At 41.4% G+C, this 18085-nt stretch overlaps 1 protein-coding gene across 1 annotated transcript in view; it reads right to left on the reverse strand.

The window, feature by feature from the left end:
• The window catches only part of LOC136834369 (lysM and putative peptidoglycan-binding domain-containing protein 3-like), a 79117-nt gene extending 78424 nt beyond the window's left edge, over positions 1–693 (reverse strand). The window contains exon 1 of the mRNA XM_067096912.1: positions 453–693. Coding sequence (XP_066953013.1) covers positions 453–502 — 50 coding nt within the window. The 5' untranslated portion in view covers positions 503–693. The remainder of the gene's footprint in view (positions 1–452) is intronic.
• Positions 694–18085: the final 17392 nt, after the last annotated feature.

Raw genomic sequence — 18085 nt, forward strand, 5'->3', positions numbered from 1 at the left:
GCAACACGGCCTGCTAGGTTAGGTTAGGTTAGGGTGCGTTAGGTTAATATAGGCCTAGTTCCTTTTATAATGTTTCTTTGGCCAAACATTTCTTAAACATATGGCTTCCACATGACTTGCGAATGCGAGGTTAACAATAACTGACCGACGATAAACACCACCATTTCCTTCATCAACAACACTAAAATTATAGGAGAAACCAATTTCGAGGTAATAGTCCGTGCGGAGCTCTTATTCAGAAATAGCCACAGAACTAAGCAGTAACTCCGCGGCGGCGATTTCCTTCTAGCATAACTTTTAATTAAACCGTGAAACAGTTAGGCTCAACAGAAGTCAGTCGACAGTGTTCCTTGCTATCGAGGAGCAACCCTGCATGATAGGCCTAACCAGGATTGGCCTATACTGTACTGAGTATCTCTTCAAAATCCAGAGGCGATATAAACTTCAATTACCTGTGGGAACTGGCATTGCCTGCCCGGCCATTTTTGAATGGCGAAGTCATACTTCAATTACATATCATTCCAACCCCAGGCTGACGACGAGGCACATTCGGCAAATTAGCCTACTAAGAAAGTACATGGAGATTTGACACTTTCTTCCAACCTGACAGAAAAACAGCGCTCAATTCCACCTGTCGCAATGAGTGCCAGCGTGTAAGGTTTCTCACTCATCATTATCTCCTGAGCCCCTATTGGTTCTCATTTGGTCTGTCCACATAGCTGTGTGTGTTTGCCATTTACAACTTATAATTTTCTTTAATGGTATGTTCTTCCGTGTCGTAACTATTTTTAATGACACGTTCTTCCGTGTCGTAACTGTCCTTAATGTCATTACGTGATATATTTCGAAAAATTTGTTTCCCACTTACTGAAGGACGACGTTGTCATATCAAAAGATCCGTGTCTCTATGTTCATGAAGTTGCTTTCTCAGTTAATATTTCTGTCGCCCATTAAATATAATTAACACTTAATGAAAAAACCCCAGCCCTGCAGAGATAACGATCTAAGCGACAAAGCTTACGGAATACTGCCAAATTCTACCACGCACACCATTTAAACTCTGCGTGTTTGTATGTGGTTAATTATACCTTAGTTTAACCAGACCACTGAGCTGATTAACAGCACTCCTAGGGCTAGCCCGCAGGATTAGACTTATTTTACGTGGCTAAGAACCAATTGGTTAGCCAGCAACGGGACCTACGGCTTATTGTGGAATCCGAACTACATTATACCGAGAAATGAATTTCTATCATCACAAAAAATAAATTCCTCTAATTCTTCATGGGCCGGTCTGAGACTCGAACTCGGGCCTAGCAGAGGTGCTAGAAGGAGAACTCTACCGTCTCATCCAACGAGGAATTTATTTTGTGGTTCCATATATATATATATATATATATATATATATATATATATATATATATATATATATATATATATATATATATATATACATATACTGGAACCACAAAATAAGTTCCTCGTTGGATATATATACATATATATGTATGTATGTATGTATGTATGTATGCATGTGTGAGAGAGAGAGAGAGAGAGAGAGAGAGAGAGAGAGAGAGAGAGAGAGAGAGAGAGAGAGAGGATGACAGAAGTAGTGAGACACAAAATGCAGAATAACAGGCCATGCAAAGCAAGGAAAGTTTTTTTTTTTTTTGCAAATAGTTGTGAAGCAGGGCCGGATTAAGGGGGGCGGTCCCAGGGGCCTGGGCCCCGGGCCACCCACCAAGAGGGGGCCTCCCACCAATAAAAACAATACATTTTAATTTAATAATATAGTTTGTATATAGACTATAGTTTATAATGTAGTTTATATATAGACTATAGTTTGTAGTGTATGCAATAGGAGTTGGAAAGGGGGCCTCCCACCAGAGTGGGCTCAGGCCTCCCACCAGCTTAATCCGGCCCTGTTGTGAGGACACTTGGAGTTTCTATCGAATATCTGATGTGGCAATGTATGATGAGACTACTGAGCCACTCCTCTTTACGGGCGTTAAGTTTGGACGTTAAATGTAAATGAAACAACCTGGAGCAGAGGCGATCAAAGGAGCAATATAGACTTTGAGCATATGGAAACTGACGAGGCACAGATTGTATGTGAATCTGATCACCACCTCATAGGGGTAAAATTTAAATTTAAAACAGCAAGAAAAAGATGTGTAAACGAAGTAAATGAAATCAAATATCTGAAAGTGGCGGAAGAGTACGAAGACATGCCTCCTCGACCAAAGAAAAATAAAATAGGCTCAAGCGATAATAATAGATTTAATTCATTAGAAATAATCAATTAAAGTAACACGATAGAAAGCACTCGGAAAAAGATAAGGACAATGCAAGGAAAATATGATATACAGAACTACAGTATGATATACAGAACTACTAAGGAAATAAAAAGAATATGCAAAAGAAAAATATGTAACAAGTTAAAGAGGAAGGTCTCAAGCACGGATATGCTTCCTCCCATCCCTCTTTTTGGAAGGACATGAGGAAGCATATTACAGACACAAACACCAAGTACAGATACTAACAAAAGAGCATTTGAAGAATATGGGAAAAAGAATGGAGAGAGATAATGAATGAGAGAGATACATGGGAAGAATAAGAAAGAGACAGCAGAAAAACATTTCACATCAGATCTCATAAGATTCTGGAAGACAATACACCTGAATGCAGAGAACAAAATCAAAGAGTTATGGAATCAGAATACTACATGGAAGAGATACTACGGAGACCCTTGATGAGCATGAACCAAGAATACTATGTTTTCCCACAGTGCAGGGCCAAACGGGGTAAGCCAATAAAATTCGAATTGTTTATGCAGAACGCCACTCTCACAAATGAACTTGCGGAATGTCTTGATATTACACTGAAGGGTCAGAAAGCGCTTAACAGCGGGTTTAAATGTAAAACAATTCCCACACCACAGAAACTCCATTCCACTGTAAAAGATCTTAAGACCAATAGTATTAGCAAATATATAAATAATCATGCGAACCGTGACAACGAAAATAGCAATACAAAAGACATATAGAAGAAAACATATCTTCCTTTAAGTGTAGAGTTCATAAAGCTTTTGGCTCTGTGGATGGAAGAAAACTCGAGATGCTCACGAAAACAGCTCATCAAGAATGCCAGCACCCCAGCAATAACGTCTACCTCACGAGGGAACATCTCATTATATTACAAAACGGCATATCGCCAGTTTATGGATGAGATCAAGGCCATCAGAAGGATAATTGCCAACGGTGCCATGCCTACTAATTATAACGAGAGTTTCCTTGGAGTCTACCGGTGCCTGATCCTGGTCAGCACCCTTGTAACGCGTAATAACCGCCCCCCCCCCCCAACACACCACCAGTGTGTTAATTTAAATGTACTGAGAGAACATATCAAGCCCTCATAGGTCGCACCACCACCACTCTACGACGACGATTGATAGCTCACCGAATCCATGGCCCGGGGCATTTAACAACATTATATACAGGGGCCACAACCGTAAACCAACACCGGAAGAATTATTAGAAGGCACAGAGATCATGCATAAAGAAGCTGGGTCCAGAGATTGCAAGTAGCAGAAGCTGTAAGTATATATACTAACAACAGCCTACATTAAACATTCCAAGGAACACGGACGTCATCCTCCCTTCTTCAAGATATCCGAGAGAATCCGGAGGGAGAAACGAGCGACGGAACACTCCCGAATGTGAGAGAAAATACCGACAGTGGGGCAAATCAAAACTATCGGCCAGAGATGGAAATCACGCACTCCCTCACGACCCTGGTTGCACGTTGTGGCATAGGGCATGCCCTACGGAGCACAAAAATGCTCTTTCTGCCGCACAGACTATGGGCAAGAAAATTAGACCCAGTGACCAATAGAAATTCATCATTCCAGTGACGTCATACTTTACATTTAAGGATTAGCCCCATAAGTCCGCATGGTGTGATAACAACTGTTTATGTCAACCTGTAATTTAGTCCTGAAGAAGTCGCCGATAGTCGAGGAAATGGTCCGTCGACCATAAAAAGTAAATGGAACCAAAGTGAATAATCTTTATTCCTGAGAAGCTTACCTGACGAAAAAAAGTACTGTATACAGTATACAGATTCAAGGTTTAAATGAAAACATAGTGTCTGCAAATAATGCTGTTGATTTCAATATCTATCTATCTATCTTTCTATATATATATATATATATATATATATATATATATATATATATATATATATATATATATATATATATAAGAGCCTCGATGGCTTGGTTGGTTGGCAACCACAGACTTCATAGAAGCCTGTGGCGAGGGTTCAATCCCGCAGCCGACCAGTCAGAGGCGGAAACTTTGCTATCCGTGTAGACATCCCGGGATTACGTATGTAATCAACGGATAGGTTTGCTGAAAGCAAATGGATGTTACAGACTAATACACACATAAACAAAGCCACTCCAACATCTTCTAAAAACATAACAGACACCTCACACGTCTCGAACTGTCGGACTACCCGCCCAGTTCTCCTCGTGCTGCTGGGAGAAAGGGAGCTGGGGTTTCGGTAATACATGTACACGTTCGGTACCGGGGTCTAAGCGATGTCAGGCAGGGCAGCCGGTCGAGGTTACGCCTACCCCACCGCCAAATCAAAGTTCTTCAAAAGAAGGCACTGTGCTTACCCCATATAAAAATGGGTATAAAAGCACGTTAAAACGAAGAATATATATATATATATATATATATATATATATTTCCATAATGATTTTTCCTCTTGAGGGTAGTATCAGAAAGGTTAAGCCTGCTGGCTTCTCGGCAATTAATTTTCTTTACTTCAGCAGATGCTACCACTCATTTACTGATAGGTGGGCTAGTGGACAGAAGAGTAGATGTGAAGCATGGAGCAGGTAAGAATGAGCTGAGTACTACCGCTATACATGCCCACGCCCAATACACACACACACACACACACACACACACACACACACACATATATATATATATATATATATATATATATATATATATATATATATAATACATACATACGGGGTTGCTAAATATAAGATGCAGACGGATGAATGTTGTCAGCAGTGAATTCAGTCCTGGGTCGATTGTTGATTTAGTAGTTAACAGTACTATGAAGATTTGGTGAATGTGGAAGACTGAGGAGTAGTGGAGTTGCCTGTTGAAAGAAAGAGGATGGTTAGTGTAATCTTGAAAATGTCTGAGGAAGTGACCCGAGGATATAAGGACGGCAATTAAGAGGTCGAAGGATAGAAAGATATCAAGAGTTGATGGGGTTACAAGCAAGAGGCTGTGGTACAGTGGTGATATTATCGTTAACTATGGTTTGTAAAGTATGTTAAGATGAAACAAACAAAGGTTCCAAGAGGAATAATGATCCCAGTGAATAAAGGTTCAGGTGACTGAGATAGCTGTAAGGATTATAAGTGTATAGTAGGATTTTGACGAAGAAGTAAGATGACAGAAGGACTGTTATGGGAAGAAGTGTGGAAAGGAGTGCGTGAATCAAGTGTTTGTTATGAAACAGTTATGTGAAAAGTCAGGAAGTAAATGGAAAAAGCTGTAAGCTAAGTTTAACCCATGAACCCTGAAATAGCATATGACTGAACTGTTAAAGAAGCAATGTGAAGGATGCTGAGGATGAATGTTATAGGCCAAGATTTTTGATAAGGATCCATAGTTTCTCTCATGAAAGTGAAGCCAGGTATTAGAATGTTCAGAGGTGAGAGTGACTGAATTTTGTTTAAAACTGGACCTGTGAGAAGGGCGTGCTATCTCCTTCGATGTTCAATATGCTTAAGGATGGACTAATGCAAGAAATCATAGAAAGGATAGAATTTGTAGGTATAAAATAGTGGGATAAGAAAGTGTCGCGAATGGAGTGTGGAGTGGTTGTTTGTAGATGATGCAGTCCTGACTGAGGATAATGAAGAGTAACTGAGGAAACTAATGACAGATTGAAAGCATTTGCAAGAGGAGAAAGTCGGGGACAAAAGCGAGCAATAGTGATATTATGATCGTAAATGGAAACCTAAAAGATGGCACATAGACTGAAGGGCTAAGAATGGAAGCAGTTGCTTTCAACGAGTATCTGGAGTAGATTAATGGCTGATGGCAGGAGGCGAGAAAAAGCAAATCACAGAACTGATGAAACAATGAAAGTAACGGGGTCTATGGATACCATGATGGGTGTGTAGCCTACATATCAACTTTCCATATCAATTTTGAAAGTAGTATATACTATCATACAATACACGAAGGGGCTTGTTGTTGTTGTCCGAATAACGTTTAAAAAAATGATCAGTGACCTGAGTGTGAGGTTCAAGAAATGTCATAAGTGAAAGACTGATTCTTTATCATGTTGTTGTTTCAGATGCCTGAGGCCTATTTGCTGCGTCCATACAGAAATTGTGTTTGTTAACAGGCATAAGAAGACATATAAATTGCATTACAGAACATGTAAAAGGCAGATATATATATATATATATATATATATATATATATATATATATATATATATATATATATATATATATATATATATATATATCGGCGGAAAGGCCATACAATGACGCATACGATGAGATACAAAAGAATCTGAAATAATAAGTAACATATATGACGTGATTAATATACATGTGAGGAGCAAAACACAAGAATGGAGAGGAGATTTGACGCCCTTACATGAGACAAATCTACAGAACACATTAACCCACTTTTGTTGATGGGACACATCTTTTTTAAGTGGTTATGTGTTATTGTGGTATTCTTCGTTAATTCGACTGACTTTCGTCTATTCCTTTCTTTCTTTCTTCATTTGAGTCGGAATAGCAAAAACACGCGTCTTCGTTGTATGGGTTTTATTGTCCACCTAACTAGAGTCTACATTGTCTCGTCAACGCGGGGTGGGTTTGTTTATATTTTGGCATGCGACCACCTAACATCTCGTTCGCTGATGCCAGGCGGTACATTTAAAATCAAACAAATTACAAAAGAGACAAAACTGAGAATCATATGTTTAGACTAATATTTTAACACCTCTCCTTGATGAACAGTTTTTGTTATAACTTGAGTAAAGAAAAAAGTTATTTTAAAAGAAAAAAGAAAGAAAGAAAAAAAAAATATATATATATATATATATATATATATATATATATATATATATATATATATATATTTCTTTGACATTACAAACAAAATATTCCAATCGAGTACATACAAACATTTAAGTATATCCAATGAAATGTAAGCACACAATAATAACATGATAAAGAGGGCACAGTGATGTAATAAGATTAATTGCTCAAACGTCAAATATGGACAGTTTATAAAAAAGAAACTATGCTAATTAAGTAAATGCAAATATTTCAGTACATGAAATAACATTAAGTACACAAAAATAAGATGACAAAGAGAATACAATGCTGTAATAAAAGGACTTGATTAGACAAGCATTTACACCTTACAGCTGCACTTAAAAAAACTAGTAAATAATGATGGGTATAACATACAAACAATGCGTATTAATTATAAAATATGTAAAATACAAATTAGCATTGCAAAATAATTGGCAAATATGAACTTACAAATCTGACAATAATAAAATCACTACTTGGTATAAGTGACAAGTATGGTATTGTCTAAATCAATGGCATTTTTACAGCAGACATTGTCCCAACTTAGTGATGAGTTCTTGGGTCCTTCCTGCGCAGATGATCTTGGTAAGGTCAGCCAAATTCTTCTTTGATGGGACGTACTTGATGTTGATTTTTCTCAGGTTGACCTGCTTTAGTACAAAATGCCTTTGGTCAATGTACTTTGATCTCTCACAGCAATGAGTGCTTTTTGCTAAGGCTATGGCACCCTGATTGTCAACATTTATTTCCGTCGGTTTGTCGACAAAATTCTTGAATCCAAGTTCCCAAAGCAGTTTTCCGAAATAAACTACTTCTCTTGTTGCTTCACAAAATGCTACGTGCTCTGCTTCATTTCTTGACAGTGTAGGTATTCTCTGCTTCTTCATGATATTGGTCCACCTGCTAGAATTATTACAATCCAGTGATGAATTTTCTTCCATCATGACCATTTGCATGGTCTGCATCCACCCATGCTGTTAGGCGTTCCTGAGTTTTCTGGTAACAAATGGCTAAATCTTGAGTCTTCTTGAGGTATCGCAGCAGATGTTTTGCATTCTTCAGATCTTGTTTGCGAGGTTCTTAACTTTTCTGGCACAGTGCTTCGGGTGGCAAAAGCAATGTCAGGCCTAGTGCAATTTACTAGGTGTAATAGGCTACCAGTGATTCTGTAAAGGAGACAAATCGCGCCTCTCTTTCCTTGTGTTTCTCTTTTCAGATGTACACTCACTCAAAAATATTCTGCAACATGTTCCGGAAGTTTTCGTTCACCTAATAATAATTTATTCTTTTGATATATGCAGTGAAATTTGCTATTCTTATTTGCTTTTGGTTATTAATTGTACAGTTAACAATATAAAAAAAAGATTGGCCAGCGAAAATTCATATTACGAAAAATAACGAAACATTTTGAAAAATTTCGTGCCAAATGATTGGGTAAAAGAGTCAAATAAGAAACTACATTTCGAATTCAAATAAAAACTTATTAACTAATAAAATAATATTGAATAACCATCACCAATATTATATAAATAAGGAATTATATAATTCTATCATAATCGTTGTCAATAACACAAAAAAGAAAAAACTCATAAAATCGTAAGTGTTCGTGTGACGCTACACTTACGCGGGAAGTTAAACTGTATCGTCATTCGTCACCTGCACCGATAAGATGGATAACAGGCGCAATCACACCACACTATCTCTCAGGTCATCGATCATTAGCCTGCATGGGGCTCATGTTTCCACCGGAGATATTGCTCGGCAGCTTGGCATACACAGAACAACAGTGCATAGATGGATACGACGACAAAGAGAAAGAGGATATATAAATACATTAACAAGAAGTGGACGACCCCATAGTTGCACCACTGCTGAGGAAGATCATCGAATCATTGAAGCAGCTCGACAAACTCCGTTGACAACCGCCGTAGCTATCAAGAGAGAACATGGCCTTCAAGTTGATGCCCAAACCATTCGTAACCGGCTGCATGAGGCTAAGATATTTCATCATATTCCTGCTAAGAAACCCCTCATGACTGAAAAACATAAAGAAGAGAGGTTAGGGTTTGCTTTACAATATTACTCAGTGGCCGACGATTTCTGGAAGAAAGTCATCTTTTGTGATGAGAAGACATTCTCCACGGATGAGCATAGTAGTCTTCTTCACTGCTGGCGTCCACTTATTACAAGGTAAGCTTTATTGAAGTGAACTAAGTAATTTTAAGTTTCTTGCTAGTTTTAATTCTGTTGAAGCTCAGATAATAAGTAATACAAAAATCGTCCTAATATAAAAGCTATTAAAATGATAGGCCTAAGTAGCACTGAAAGAAATCAGATATTCCACATGATAGGTGCATATATATATGTATAAAACAAGCAGCGATTATAATACTATGTAATACAAACATAGATGTGAAATTTGTTAGTCTAATTCAGTAGATTTTATATAAGCGATTAAGCATGTAGGCCTAAGTGTCATTAAAGGAAATCGGAATACATAGTATGTATTATAGTCCTATACATGTGTCTTTTTTATCCATTCTGTCGTCTATCGCAGACTGGTGCGATCAGTGTTTCATGACTTTTATTCAGAAAGCGTATCATTTTATTTCTAGGTATGAGGCTGAAAATATCCAACCCATTCGGCGGAGTGGAAGAATTACGGCAGCTCTTTGGGGATGGATGGCTGATAGCGGTCCGGGAGAACTGATCGAGGTCAACGAAAGGTTGAACAGCCATCAGTATACTGAAATATTAGAAGTCCTTACTCCATCTGTAAGGTCACTCATCCCAGATCAGGAACCAGTTTATGTAGTGATGGATAATTCTCCTGTCCATAATGCAAAAGCAGTAAAAGAATGGTTTACAGCCCATCAAGATATCATCCGGATTGAATGGCCAGCGAAGTCTGCGGACTTAAACCCAATAGAAAATCTTTGGGCTTATATTATAAGTAAATGGGATAGTAGCGAAATAAGGACCAAAGGAGCCCTAATTAGTCATGCCAAGTCAGTATGGGAGTCACTTAGGCTTAAGCGTCACGAAGTCAACATTTGTGAAAAACTCGTGGATTCTATGCCGAGGAGACTGGGTGAAGTCCTTGACAGGAGAGGGTCCCACACAAAATATTGAGAGAGAGAGAGAGAGAGTTTGGTTGTGTGTTTAATTTGACGAAAGATGGGTACAGATTACTCCTAGTGCAGGTAATTCTCTTTATTATGTAATACTAATATATATATATATATATATATATATATATATTAATTTATTTATTCATTTTCTTTCCTGTTATTATAAATGCAAATATTTCTCGTTATTTTATAACACTGAAAATACATATTTATTTTGTATCTAGTGTTTATGTAACCTAAATAAAAATATTAGGTTTCAGTAATTTACAGTAGTTAAGAAATGGATTAGTCATTAAAATACCATTCTTGTAAAATTTTATTCATAATAATAATATTCCTGCAGATCTTTATAGAAGTCGTAATTGTTGTTGTTGCTAAGACTAATATTGTTCAACTTATAACAGTTGAAGGCCTATGTCTACAAAAGATCACATATGAAGGCGATCAAACAAAGATAGCGATTGCTTTTGGAGATGAAATATTAAAGCATAAGAACAGTGATGACCGTTGAAGTATTTTAGTAACATCCTTTCATCAAGTAACTTATTACCGCAATAGCAGAAAAAAAATAAATCCCGGTTTAAGGGAAACGGGAGTTAATCTCTCTAGCGCACCAGTAGCGTCCGAGTTGTTTCAAGCGCTTATGGCGGAGTTGCCAGATAGCGCCAGATGTCACTATTTCAATCGCTTACGGCTGAGTTGCCAGATAACGCCAGATGTCACTATTATCAGCTGTTGTCCGAAAAGTTTTGAAGGATGTTGCAAAACTTTTTTGAGTGATTGTACATTAATCATGTCATGTATTTTAACTGTCTTTATTTCAGATTCTTTGTGTACCTCATCTTATGCATCATTGTACGGCCTTTCTGCCGATATGTATATCTACCTTTTAAATGCCATGTAACAAATGTTGTGCGTATTTTTATGCTTCCAGAAAACACAAATCGTGTATGGACACAGTGGGGGGCCTAGGGTCGCCTGCTACCTTTCTGGCCGCTTTTTGTTTTATAAACACCTGTCGAGAATAATAAAGAAACAGTCTTTCACTCCTGACTTTTCTTGAGGCCTCACACTGGTGATCCCGGGTCAGGGACAGGTAGCGTGGTTTTGGCCCAGCCATTAAAGAACTAAGGCCGCACCCTACCATCAGAAAGCCTTTAGCAGACTAACTACAGCATAAAATTTAGGCCTCTGATAGCACCCTACCTGGAGGAAACCGTGCCATTAACGTATTAAATATGGCGTACCCAAAAGAGCACGTTTTGGCACTTCGTTCGACCTCTTGAACAAATCAGCACCATCAACAGACTCAATACGGCGCATTTTCCCGCATTTTGGTGCGTGAGAAATCAAGATGTCAGAGGTAGAACTTCAGTGTGAACCCGTGAGCATCGTCTGCACGCCGCTCTCACCATCAAAGCCAGACATGGTCAAACTTCCCCCGTTCTCGTGCCAAAACACGGCATCATGGTTCCGGCGCGCAGACGTGCATTTTCGCATGGCATGCATCTCAGATGATGCTACAAAATCAGACATAGTCATGACAGTGCTCCCAGAAGTGTTCAATAGAATCTCGCCCTGGCTGGATGCGCAACCAGACAAAGTCACATACACAGACTTAAAAAACAAACTGTTGAATTCCTACTCCATGCCCGTGTCCGAGAGAGTGCAGTGCACATTCGACCTGTTATCCCAGCTCCTCGGAGATGCTTCACCCAGGGAAGCCTGGGACCAGCTGCGAGGGTTAGTAACACTCCCAGGTCGCGACGAGAACGGGACGAAAAGAACAACTGACCTAACAAAAGCAATCTTCCTTCGGTGCCTCCCACAGGAAGTTTGGCGTTAGATAAGGGATGCAGAGAACCTGGACATGGATGCCTTAGTCGACGACGCCCAGAAACTATATGAGGCCGGCAACCTGTTGGAGGAAGACGGTGACAAAGACGGAGATATCAACACCGTTTATAAGAAGAGACCGCCATTCAGAGAGCACAAGACATGGCCAAACTCGGCGTGGTGTTTCTACCATAGAAAGTTTGGGACCAACGCCAGAACCTCCAGGCCTCCGTGTTCTTTCACAAAAAATGACAAAGGCGGCCTCAAGTAACAACTGTGGCCGCGAAACCCAACTCCCCCTGCCCAGCAGGGTTTTTCATCACAGACAAGATCTCCAAAAGCCGTCTGCTGGTTGATATGGGAGCAATGCAGTCAGTTTTCCTGCCATCCTGGGAAGGTTTAGAAAAAATACCTGACTCACTACCCTCCCTCATAGCAGCAAACGGAACTCCCATCTGCACTTATAGCACAACGACCCAGGCTATCTCAATCCTGGGGTGCAGATACCACTGGCCTTTCGTCATAGCGAATGTCAAGTTCCCTCTGCTGGGTGCGGATTTCCTAGGGCACCACGGACTTCTAGTCGACGTCACCAGACAACGCCTCCTCGACACAGGGACGTGCCATTTCCGTCAGCTCTTCACCGGACCCGGAATGCCCTCCATCTGCTCCACAGCCCTCAACAGCTACACGTCCCTCCTACAGGAGTTCCCGGACGTGTTCAAACTAGAACTACGCCAGTCACCTGGGGCCGGAAAGCACAGCATCTTCCACCACATCACCACGACAGGCCCACCAACCCATGCCAAGTTCCGACGTCTGTCCCCAGAAGTTACAAGACGCCAAACAGGCCTTCGTAGAAATGGAGCGCACTGAGCGTCTGTAAAAGGCATCAAGCCCGTGGGCGTCCCCTCTCCACGTGGTAAAGAAATCCTATGGTTCATGGAGGCCCTGCAGGGACTATCAGCGCCTGAATTTGGTAACACCAGACCATTACCCCCTCCCTAACATGCAAGACCTGACAAGCACCCTCCATGGAGCCAAAATTTTCTCCAAGATGGATCTGCTGAAGTCATACTTCCAAGTCCCTGTACATCCTGACGACATCCTGTACATCATCATGCCCTTTGGGAGCTACACATTTTCCTATTCCACTTTCGGTCTCAGGAACGCAGGAGCCACTTTCCAGCGCCTGATGGATACCATCTTGGGAGATTTGCCCTTCTGCATCTGCTAAGCTGACAACATCCTCATTTTTTCCAGGTCCACAGAGGAACACCTTCACCATGACCGCGCCGTCGTGAAACACCTGCAGGACAATGGATTAGTTGTCAGGTTCGACAAGTGCATCTTTGGGAAAGAAAAAGTAGACTTCCTGGGCCACGAGATTTCCCCAACAGGAGTGCACTCCACGGCCTCTAAAGTAAAAGCTATAGAAAATTTCCCAGAACCACAAACCATCAAGGCCCTTCAGGAGTTTCTTGGGATGATAAACTACTACCGGCACTTCATCCCAGATGTCACCCACATCATGTACCCCCTGATGTCAATCCTGAAGGGGAAACCGAAAACACTAATGTGGGAAGCTCCGCAGCAGCAGGCATTCATCCAGACGAAAAGGGCCCTCTCCAGTGCCACCACCTTAACTCACCACAACCCTGCCGCTGCCCTCAGACTGACAACGGATGCCAGCAACATCACTTGCGGTGCACTACTCCAGCAACATCACTTGCGGTGCACTACTCGAGCAACTGGTGAACGGCACGCCCCAGCCCTTGGTCTTCTTCAGCCGCAAGTTTTTGCCAGCGGAGACCTGCTACAGCGCCTTCGACAGAGAGCTGCTGGCTATCTACCAGGCTGTGAGGCATTTCAAGTACCTGCTGGAGGGAACTGAATTCACAATCCTATCAGACCACAAACCCTTGGTTCACACATTTGCAAAACGGGGACGCCTTATAGAGGGATGAATAAATTTGTTTTTATTTAGCATTTCCCAACGTTTTGTGAGAGAGAGAGAGAGAGAGAGAGAGAGAGAGAGAGAGAGAGAGAGAGAGAGAGAGAGAGAGAGTGTAATTGTCGTTAGTGAGTGCTTCGGTTGTTGGAAGAGGGATGAGGTCGTTAGTTTGTTTACGGCGGTGTCTGTCTGTGGAATATATGTGAGGATTTTTCGGTTTTGGAGGCAGTTTTGAGTCAGAGCTGGTGCCGGTCAGTCGTTTTTTTTGGTCTAAAACAGTTTGTTTGTGTGCTGATGCAGAGTTGTTGTTTTTCCTTGTTAGTGTGCTGTTCTTGTTGCTGTATGTTCGTGAGTCGTGTGTTTTTCTGTTTTGGTTTGGTTTGTGTGGTTTTGTGTGCTGTGTTGGCGACCGTGGACGCCTTACTCCATCTTCCAGCAACCGAGGACCAGGGTGAGTGTTGTGTACTGTTTTTTTTGTGGTTTTGAATTCCGCCACATAATATTTGGCGCCCAACGTGGGGCAGCTGGTATTGCAGCTGCAATTGAGATTGGTGGCTGGTAGTGTGACTGAAGAGAAGGATGGAAGAGGAACTGGTGAGGTTGAGAGAGGAGAATACGTGGTTGCGGGGTGAGAATGAGAGATTGAGGAGTCAGTTGGAGGAGATGGGGGAATGCTAAGAAGTGTGAAAGAAGAAATGAAAGGGGAGATGAAAGAGTCAGAAGAGAGGGTGGATAAAAAGTTGGAGGGAATGATGAAAGGTGTGGAAGAAATGGTGAAAGGTATGTTCAAGGGTGTTTTTGGAGAAGGGGCTGTTGGAGGCAGGTTCTCTGGAACGTGTGAAGGGGCAAGAGAGAAAGAAAAGGAGGAAGAAGTGAATGGAAGCGTGAGTGATGAAAGTGATATGGGAATAGGAAGTAAGAAACGAGGAATGAGAGGCAGGGTAAGGAAAGGGGAATGAAAAGCAAGGGAAGGAACAGAGGGAAAGTAAGGATAAGTCAGGGGAAGAAAAGGGAAGAAGGGAAAGGAAAGGAAATTGGTAAGAAGGTTAAGGAAGTGGGAAAGGCAGGAAAGAAGGGAGAGGGTGAAGGCAGTAGTGATAGTGAGGTGGATGGAGGTGAGTGGATAAAAGTGGATAAAAAGAGGGGAAGAAGAGTGTAATGAGTAAGATGAATGTAAGTGCGGAAGTGGACTCTTTGTATTCGGAAGAGGGTATGAAAGGACAGAGTGAAAGTAGCGAAAGTGAGAGTGAAAGTGAGAAAGAAGTGAGAAAGGCTATGTAAGTGAGGGAGGTACCCCAGTGTGAAAGGTATAATGAGTATGGAAGTAGGGATGTGCATGATTTCTTTAGGGAGTATGAAAGGTTTTGTCAGGATAAGTATGGGAAAGTAAGAGAGTGTGGGCACGAGAATTAGGAGAATATTTGACTGGGTTTTGCTTGATATGTATAGGGTTATTATGAGTGTGGGAGATGTTGAGTATGACAAGGTGAAAGCTAGACTAGTTGAGCAAGCGAGGCGTATGAAAGCGAGTGTTAAGTATAAGAGGAAGAATGAATTTGATGAGGCAAGAATGAAAGCTGGGGAAACCTTGTCACTGTATGCTTGTAGGCTGGAGACGTTGGCAAGAAGAAGTTTGGGGATGATGGGATAGATGAATGTAAGGAGTTAGTACGGAAGTTGTTAGGGACAGTGCCAGATGGAGTTAGAGAATTTGTGAACTTGAAGCGGAAGGAGAAGAAAAGATGGACGAATGAAAGGTTGACTTGGGGAGAAATTTTGGAAATTGTAGAAGATTATGAGCTTGACAGGGTTATAAAAGAGAGTAGAAGTGTAAGTGTAAGGGCTGGGGTAGATGAGAGAGTACCAGAGTTTGGAAGCTTTAGGGATGCAGTGTTGAGGGGCCCAATGAGAATGGCCGATAGTGTAATAGATAGGAGTGTAAGAGCAAGTAATGTGGAGGTGCCAGTGAGGATGAATGGTGGGTTTGTAAGGGAACAACGGGTTGGACGGGTTAGGGATAGTAGTGTACAAAGGGGAAGGTCGATGAGTGGAAGTCGAGCGAAGTGTTTTAGATGTGGAAAGGAAGGACATACAAAGAATGAGTGTAGGTGGGCTTTGGGAGCGTGTTTCGGGTGTGGGCAACCAGGACATTTGGTAAGGAAGTGTACGAAAGATAGGGGTTAAATGCTACAGGTGCGGACAGGTGGGTCATATTGCTAAAGGTTGTAGGGGTACCCAGTGAATGTAATATGTGGCAACTGTGGTAAGAATGGGCATTATGCAAGAATGTGTTCAGAACCGAGAGCGAAGTGTGTCGAATGTGGAATGGAAGGGCATGTGTCAAGTGTATGTAGACAAAAGAGGGTGACTGTGACAGCGAATTCTGGGAAACTGAGTGTGAAGGGGTTCAAATGGGTGGATCCTCCAGGATGCAAGCGGTGTGTGTGATGCATGTACGTGAGGGGTTGTTGCATGAGGGAGGTTTTGCTGGAAAGACTGACGAGTGCATGAGTGTGCAAGTGTGTTGTAAGGAGTAAGATTGATTGCCTTAGTAGATACCGGGTGTAGTATGAATGTCATATTTAAGAATGGATGTGAGAAATTGAGGAATACGTGTGAGATTAGGAATTGTCAGGGGAAAGTAAGAGGGATTGGAAATTTAGGGGTAGCAGTGGTTGGAAGAGTGTGTGAACGGTTAGAAGTTGGGGTGTAGTGATGGATGAAAGTGATTTTTGTGTGATTGAGAGTACGAATGATAAATATGATATTTTATTGGGATGTGAGTTTTTGAAAAAATGCTTGGGATGGTGGTCCGTCCTAGTATGAATGTAATTGAATTACGTATGAAAGGGGATGTGCTTGGGGATTTGTATTTGGGAAGGATGGTAGGGTTGAGCAAAAATTGTGGAAGAGAGTGCCTGTAATTGCGACAGAGAGGGTAAAAGTGCCACATGAGATTGGAGAAGTTGTGAGTGTGAAAGTGGCATGGCCGGATAGCCTCGGGATAGCCAACAATGATAGGTGTGAGTATGTGGTTGGGGAATAGACATAAATAAATTAGTCAGGGCAAATGTGTGTGTATATGATGGGGTTTTGAACATGGGAGATCCGAGGGTATATATAATGTCATTGCCGAGTGTCAGGAAGAAGCGAGTCCGAGGAATATGTGAGGAGATTGCGTGGGAATATTATGTACGTTGGTGAATGTGGATGATGAGAGGTAAGTGAAGGTACGGCAGGTGATGACAGGTGATTTGAAAGGAGTTAATGATTGGACGTATGAGGAGTTGAAGGAAAGAGTAAAGGTAGATGAAAATGTAAGTGATAACGTAAGAGAACGATTGAGGAGAATGTTGTGGGATAGGCGGGGGCATTGAGTCGTGGAGACGAGGATTTTGGGGATCGAAGCTTCCCTGAATTTAAAATAGTTCTGGAAGACGACACCCCCATATATCAGCGTCCCGACATTTTTCTCCATCTATCAATCGTGAGATAGAGGAGCAGTGTGAGGAGCTTGAGAGGGTGGGAGTGATTGAAAGGAGTACGAGCGCCTGGAATAGCCCCATTGTACCGGCGATACGTAAGCCAGATGGAAGTTTGCGAATGTGTGTGGATTATCGGAAGGTGAATGAAGTAACTGTGAAAGAGCGATTCCCGATGAATATGGTGTCTGATTGTGTGTACAAGATGAATGGAATGAAAGTGTTTACAAAATTTGATCTGGTAAGGGCTATTACCAGATGCCTCTGGAGGAGGGGAGCAGGCATATTACGGTCTTTTCTAGTGGTTCCTGCCACTACCAGTTCCAAGATTGAGTTTCGGACTGGCTAATGCGCCTGCTGCCTTCCAAAGGGCAATGAATGTGGTTCTGGCTGGGTTTGATCGCAAGAAGGTAACTGTTTTTATAGATGACATTTTGATTATGAGTGAGACTGTAGAAGAGAATATAGAACTGCTTGAACGAGTGTTAGAAAGGTTGGAAGAAGTAGGAATAAAAGTAAA

This window comes from Macrobrachium rosenbergii, chromosome 4, assembly GCF_040412425.1.
Source record: "Macrobrachium rosenbergii isolate ZJJX-2024 chromosome 4, ASM4041242v1, whole genome shotgun sequence".
In the NCBI taxonomy this organism is placed as follows: domain Eukaryota; kingdom Metazoa; phylum Arthropoda; class Malacostraca; order Decapoda; family Palaemonidae; genus Macrobrachium; species Macrobrachium rosenbergii.